Here is a 7,916-nt window from a genome sequence, read left to right as displayed (position 1 = left end):
CCTGATTGACAACTTCGAAGTAAACTGCCAGGGTTGTGCAAGGGTTGATGCCACAGATTTTCCACTGACAGGTGCCACCTGTACCAATCTCCTATTATTTAGGACGACACAATTATAGTAAGAATAATTTGAAAGACACCCTAAAATATAAACAACATTCAGCAGTGCAGAATATTTGTGTTTCCTAGGATTACTGTAATAAAGCTTTTTACTCCTCAGGTTGTAAAATGTTATATCATGTCAGCTAAAAACATAAAATAAAGATAAACGAGACCATTACCAGTTGAACAAACTCACATGGCTTCAAAGACACTTTAATTGCAGCTTTAGAGGTTCAGAAATAGTTTAGAAACCGAGCATCAGTATCATTACATTTCACGTTCCTAGATCTTTTACCAACATAACATGAAAAATATAAGATAGAGAAGAACACTGCATCCTGTCATGCAAAGCCTGTTTTCATTTTCTGATCCCATCCTGTTTTTCTGGGATAAAGTACTTGTCCATCAAGCGTGTTGGACCTGAGCTACATAATACATTAAATGGCAAAGTAAGACCATGTACATAGGATACCTGATATTTTTCATTAGTATGGGTCAAAAAAATAAAATAAATAATAGAATTTATCTCTAAGCCTGAATACTAGTTAGGGTAAGATTTGGGGAGCAGGACCGCCATCAGAAATCGCAGGGCCCCATACGACAAAATTTCCTGGGCCCCCTGGGCTGCACCCACCGCAAGCCCCACCTACAGGTCCACCCTCCCCACCCCCACAGGTCCGCCCCCCACCACACAGTAAAAAAACAAAAAAATATTGGTGGCTAGGGTTCCCACATGTTAATAAAAAGATATTGGTGGTCAGAGTCCCCCATAAAAAAACATTTGTGGCCAAGGCCCCCCCCCATTAAAAAATATTGGTGGCTAGGACCCCACATGAGAAAAGAAAAATTGGTGGCCAGGGCCCCCCCTACATTATGAGAAAATTGGTGGCCAGGGCCCCTTAAACGTCCATGCCTTCCCGAAGTCAGCAGCTCTCAGAAAGATGCGGGGCCCGGCTAATCAAGTAAGTGTGGCGTGGCAGGGCCCCCTACAACTCTCGCCCCTGTCCCCCCCTGATGGCTGCCATGTTGGGGAGAGTGCATATTTGCACTCCTATATATACCTGAAATCCAAACTTGAAACCCAACTGTAATGCAGTCCTATAGCGTCCCCTAGTTTTCTACAGAAGTTGCAGAAACATGTCATTACAGATGTAAGAAAATTCACCAATAAGAATTCTGCTGATCAAAAACGTAATTTTAAATACAATAGAATTAGCCCATGGGAATGCTGATTGCCAATATTATGTCAGACATCTTGCTGTTATCTTACATATAGCGATAATTATGTCATTTTTGTCTTCATTATAATACACTGGAATTAAACAAGGGGATAAAGGACAGGGTTGTTTATTTCTGGAAAACTGTGCTTAAAGCTTCCAGCTCCAGTTGCAGGAACAAAGAACATTGAGCCAGATGTACACAGAACAGCTGGGACTGTCATTGGAGAAATTTTTCTTTTGAAAGTTTTTATTTATTAACATTTATTGGAGAAAGAGAGAGTAGGGAGTGAAAAAAAAGGGGGAGAAGTGTTATAGAGGAAGAAGAGAAGAGGTATTAATGGGCTTCTCTGTCACTGAGTTACAAATCATACATATACATTTGTGCATTATAATCAGTGTACACGGCTATCAACTAGCCAAATGTTGGTCCTTTTATGGTGTCATACTGTCCATCTGGGGGTCCTCTAGCTAGCGGTTCCAGATCTTCTCAAACGTGGGTGGACATCTATGTGCCATATATGTTAATTTTTGGTGGGAAGCATGTCGTCTATTAAGTCATTGGAGAATTTTAAAGGAGAACTAAAACCTAACTAAAGCAGTAGGCTAGAAATGTTGTACATTATGTTTTGGGCTTCTGTACCAGCCCAAGGCAACCACAGCCCTTTAGCAGGGAAGAACTGTGCCTCCAAAGATCCCCCAGTAGCTCCCCATCTTCTTTTCTGTTGATTCACTGCACATGCCCTGTGCTGTTGTCACTTACTGAGCTTAGGGACCCACTCACAATATACAGTACACATAGAACAGAAATGTGACAATATAAGGCTGATTAGTAATTAATACAGATAATTACTACATGGCAGTACAGAAAAGAGTGCAATTAGCATCAACATTTCAACCTTGTAGCATCAGCTTATATTACAGACCAACCTCATTTTCTGCTGGATAATTTGTGACGACCCCTAAGCTTAGCTTCTCAACAGCTGCTCAGAGCCCACTGAGCATGTGAGTGTCACAGACACTTTCCAAGATGGTGACCCCCTGTGACAAGTTTGAAGTCCTGGACCATTGCTGCTATTGAGAAGCTGAAACTTTAGGCTGGTGCAATAAGTTCGGTATATAACATATGGCATTTTAAGCCACATTCATTTTTATGTTTTAGTTCTCCTTTAATGCACCCGCTGACTGTGGAGATTTGGAGATTTGGAGATAAAATGTTGGAAAAGTGTTTTTGTGCAATGTTGCTTTTCGAATAAAACTCTGATGTTGCTGGACTACAGCCTCAACCTTCATTATATGTTACATTATTCAGGGATTTGTAGTCGAGCAACCGAGCAAAGTTTATTTGAGCAGCACAAGTTGAGTTTACTACCCCTTTAATTACTGTTAATTACTGCAATGAAATTGTGTATCCCATATATACTTGGAACCTTGGCTGAGTGACTGATAGATCAATATTTTCCTATACCCGTATTGTGAGCGAAGATGGGCCTTGATCCAGGTAGGAGAACCAAGGGAAGTTAGATCAGACAACATTTGAACAGTACTTTTAAATATCCAATGTAAAACCAGTTTAGATAACTTATGAATTACACATGGGGCAGATTTATTGAGTAAATAGTAAATTCGAATTAGAATTTTCAAAATTCACACATTCGAATTTTAATCCCCCAATTCAAAAATAAATTTGGCTGTGAGATTTTTCACACATCAACCATGGAAACAGTTCTAATTTCAAATATTCCCCACCTAAAACCTGCCGAGTTCATTTACAAGTCAATGGCAGAGGTCCATTGAACCATATGTTAATTGCCTACCTGAAATTTGATTTCTATTCAAATTTTCAGGTCGGGACTATTCGATCAAATATTAGACATTAAAATTGTTTCTTAAATAACCTCCCATTTGAGTTGTGAGCATATTCAAATGCATAAAGAGTAACAAAAAATTCACATAAATCCAAAATTCAACCTTGATCAATCTGCCCAACAATTTCAGTACCATGTAATATGACTGTTAATAATTTAATACTATTTAGTCTTTTGTTTCTATAATAACTTAAGGAAAATACTACAAGCTTTCTATGTCTAAATAATTTCTAGAACAACACTTACATTTTCAGAAACACATGGACCTTTGGCATTGAGGGATACACATGGCCCAATGGCGCCAGATATCTTTAACTCTCTCGAGGTCTTCAAAGAACATAAATAAGAAAAAAGAAAAGTGAGAATTTCAATACAAAACAAATACAAATTAAGTAATCCACGGCTTGCCCTTCACTGTGCAGGAACTATGTTAGGAATTACATAGATGTATTCATTTCCTAGTTTACTAAATGAAAACTGGTAGAACTATGCCATTTCACTTTAGCCTACAGTGTGCCTGGAAATAAGGCAGCCCCATTTTTTTTTCTTCAAAATAAGTATTTCCATGAAGCCAAAAGGCTCTCCTTTCAATTTACAGCTTTTTCATCTTCCATCACAAGCATCTCCCTTATTAAAAGACCAGTAATGCCCAAAAAATGAAAATTATTCCTTTGAACTGACATTCCTATTTTTACCTGGATTCAAAGTAGGTGTCTCTATAGATACCCAGGGTCAGAACTAGGGGAAGGCAAGAGAGCCATGTGCTTTGGACATAATGGCTGGGAAGACCCAGTTGGAGGGGGTGCAAATGGTGAGTTGAGTAGTTGAGTGTGTTAGTATGGTACGATCAGAGGGGTCAGGAAAGCAGGCAGGGTGCCAAGTCAAGTAGTATTACCTTGTTTTAGTGCTTACCTTAATTTCTAGGGTACCACCAAATGCCATCTTGAAATTGCCCTGTGCGTCTTTGGTAAAAACTCTTTGGAAGGTCTGTTTGAAGAGAGATGTATTGAAGGCATCACCCATCACCATGTACCCACTGTACAAAGAAAATTAAATCAGAGTTATTGTTGGCAAATAAAAGTATCTCCCTGCAATTATCAGACTTACAGTTCTTAACTTAGTAAACTGTCAAGCAACAGGCGTATTGCAGTAACTAGTGTTTGTAATAGTGATTATTTCAAAAGGAAGTCACCTAAGAGCTCGAATATGCTCAGCTCTGTGCTTTCTGGATATTACAGAAACAGTCTCAATATCAGCCTATTGAATAGCAAGTCATGCATTCAATTCAATAAGGGGCCGATTCACTAACTTCGAGTGAAGGATTCGAAGTAAAAAAACTTCGAATTTCGAAGTTTTTTTGGGCTACTTCGACCATCGACTACGAAGTATAAATCGTTCGACTATTAGACCATTCGATAGTCGAAGTACTGTCTCTTTAAAAAAAACTTCGACCCCCTAGTTTGCCATCTAAAAGCTACCGAAGTCAATGTTAGCCTATGGGGAAGGTCCCCATAGGCTTGGCTAACTTTTTTTGATCGAAGGATATTCCTTCGATCGTTGGATTTAAATCCTTCGAATTGTTCGATTCGAAGGATTTAATCGTTCGATCGAAGGAATAATCCTTCGATCGTTTTGTTCGAATTATCTGCGCTAAATCCTTTGACTTCGATATTCGAAGTCGAAGTATTTCAGTTCCCAGTCGAATATCGAGGGTTAATTAACCCCCGATATTGGACCCTTAGTGAATCAGCCCCATAGTGTACAGTTAGGCCCATAAATCTTTAGACAGAGACAACTTTTTTCTAATTTTGGTTCTGTACATTACCACAATGAATTTTAAATGAAAAACTCAGATGCAGTTGAACTGCAGACTTTCAGCTTTAATTCAGTGGGTTGAACAAAAACATTGCATACAAATTTGAGGAACTAAAGCCTTTTTTTAAAACAATCATTTATTTTCAGGGGCTCAAAAGTAATAAAATATTCATTTCTAATACTTGGCTAAAAACAAATTAAAAAACTGAAAATAAAATGTTCATTTCTAATACTTGGTTGAAAACCCTTTTGCTGGCAATGACAGCCTGAAGTCTTGAACTCAGATTCTGGGTTTCCAACTTTTTAATGCTCTGCTAGGCCTTTACTGCAGCGGCTTTCAGTTGCTGTTTGTTCGTGGGCCTTTCTGTACAAAGTTTAGTCTTCAACAAGTGAAATGCAGCTCAATTGGGTTCAGATCAGGTGACTGACTTGGCCATTCAAGAATATTCCACTTCTTTGCTTTAATAAACTCCTGGGTTGCTTTGGCTGTATGTTTTGGGTCATTGTCCATCTATATTATGAAACACCTCCCAATCAATTTGACTGCATTTACCGGTAGCTGGATTTGAGCAGACAGTGTCTCTGAACACCTCAGAATTAATTTGGCTGCTTCTGTCCTGTGTCACATCATGGATAAACACTAGTGTCCCAGTGCCACTGGCAGCCATGCACGCCCAAGCCATCACACTGCCTCCGCCATGTTTTACAGATGATGTGCTATGCTTTGGATCATGAGCTGTCCCACGCCTTCTCCATACCTTTTTCTTGCCATCATTCTGGTAGAGATTGATCTTTAGTTCATCTGTCCAAAGAATTTTTTTCCAGAACGGTGCTGGCTTTTTTAGTTGTTTTTTTTTAGCAAAGTCCAATCTAGTTCACAGCAAAATCTTCCACATACAACCCCCCTCAAATCAACTCTAGGGCTTTTATCTGCTTTATTGATAATGATATAACAAAGGAATTGCCCACACCTGCCCATGAAATAGCCTTTGAGTCAATGGTCCAATTACTTTTGAGCCCCTGAAGTGATTGTGCTAAAAAAAGGCTTTAGTTCCTCACATTTTTATGCAATCTTTTTGTTCAACCCACTGAATTAAAGCTGAAAGTCTGCAGTTCAACTGCATCGGAGTTGTTTCATTGTGGTAATGTACAGAACCAAAATTAGAAAAAAGTTGTCACTGTCCAAAGATTTATGGGCCTAACTGTACAAGACCAAGCCCCACTTTGTAGAATTCTGGAGGTAAAAAGGGAACAATTTATACAGGTGCTCAGGCCCGGACTGGCAATCTATGAAATCTGACAAATGCCAGAGGGGCTGCTGTAAGATGCCATAGATAGTCACTATTTAGTGGGCTGATGGGCCTCTGTGTACTTGGAATGCCTGGGCCTATTTTGACCTGCGGGTGCTAAATTACACAATTACAGTGCACTTATCTATAGCAGCCAATCAGCACTTTGCTTTATACTAGGGATGCACCGAATTCACTATTTCGGATTCGGCCGAACCCCTGAATCCTTTGCGAAAGATTCGGCTGAATACTGAACCAAATCCGAACCCTGGGAAGGGGAAACTTTTTTTTACTTCCTTATTTCCCTCCCCATCCCTAATTTGCATATGCAAATTAGGATTTGGTTCAGCTGGGCAGAAGGATTTGTCTGAATCCGACTCCTTCTGAAAAAGGCCGAATCCTGGCCGAATCCTGAACCAAATCCTGGATTCGATGCATCCCTTCTTTATACCAGCCGAACGGAACTAACTGCTGAAATGTTGCTATTGGTACCTGCACTGGTGGATTTTAGCTCCCATGTTAGTAAATTAGGTCCACATTAAGAAAAAAACATCTTGTGGTAGGTTTTTATTGAGACATGTGGCACATCAGGCAGAATGTAATAACATAACACCTGGGATGTTTTGAAACATGTTTAAATATGCCCCATGAAAAAGTTAAATCCAGGACTGAAACCAATGGCAGAATGCAAGGTACAGTGCTACGCAATATGTTGGCGCTATATAAATACATGTTAATAATAATAAAGGTACGTGCCTTGGGCACAGTAGATGGGGCCGTGACCAGTGAGGGAACAATAGCCAGGGGCTGTGTAGAGCAAGTGGCGAGGGGAGAAGGATGGTAAGTGGCACACAGTATGCCAGGCCAAGTAGTATATCCTTGGGCACCAATGCTACTTGGTCCAACTACAGTTGAAACATCCATAGGTTCATATTTACGAGGAATAAAAAGCGGAGTCATTTGAGATAAGCTACTAAGCCAAAAGGTACTATTAATTTAGGCAATTACTAGCATTCACTGTTGGGGGAAAAAACAGGGGGGGGGAGAAACAAAGGTTTGTCATCATCCACTAATACACATTAAATCAATCATTCTTTTGCCTTCACCACACTATTAAAAGCTTTGGGTTACTAGTTCAGGACAAACATCCGTCCATGCTACTGTATAAACTTGATAATCCGTGAAACAATTGGTTAGAACAAGCCAGGCTGCTGTCACCGTGATATCAGAAATGTTTCATAGCAACTGAAACATGTCTCATTTAATCAGACACCCATTGCACTAGTTCTGTTTGTGACGCTAATTAACTCAAACATATTTCTCTATCTTTGCCAGATGCAGTAGTGCATATAAACATTTTTTACCTGCTTGATCTACAAAACAAGCCGTATACAGATGTCCGGCTTTCATTCAGTGTTAACACTTTTAAACCATGGCATAATACCAAGGTATAATCCTTTCTAGGGTTGAAGGTGAGCAATACATAAGCATTGCCAGATGTTAAATAAGACTTGATCAATTAAAGGAGAACTAAACCTAAAAATGAATATGGCTAGAGATGCCATATTTTATATATTGAACTTATTGAACCAGCCAAAACGTTCAGTTTCTTTATAGTAGTAATGA

General features: G+C 39.4%; 1 protein-coding gene across 1 annotated transcript in view; it reads right to left on the bottom strand.

Moving 5' to 3' along the window:
* The window catches only part of LOC108699246 (protein transport protein Sec23A), a 77,145-nt gene that overhangs the window by 53,880 nt on the left and 15,349 nt on the right, over positions 1 to 7,916 (bottom strand). The window contains exons 10-12 of the mRNA XM_018231207.2: positions 4,099 to 4,222; positions 3,433 to 3,513; positions 2 to 91 (exon numbers count right to left, since the gene is read on the bottom strand). Of these exons, the coding sequence (XP_018086696.1) occupies positions 2 to 91; positions 3,433 to 3,513; positions 4,099 to 4,222 (295 nt within the window). The remainder of the gene's footprint in view (position 1; positions 92 to 3,432; positions 3,514 to 4,098; positions 4,223 to 7,916) is intronic.

Source organism: Xenopus laevis, chromosome 8L (assembly GCF_017654675.1).
Source record: "Xenopus laevis strain J_2021 chromosome 8L, Xenopus_laevis_v10.1, whole genome shotgun sequence".
NCBI lineage: Eukaryota > Metazoa > Chordata > Amphibia > Anura > Pipidae > Xenopus > Xenopus laevis.
This window is presented reverse-complemented; position numbering and strand designations above follow the sequence as displayed.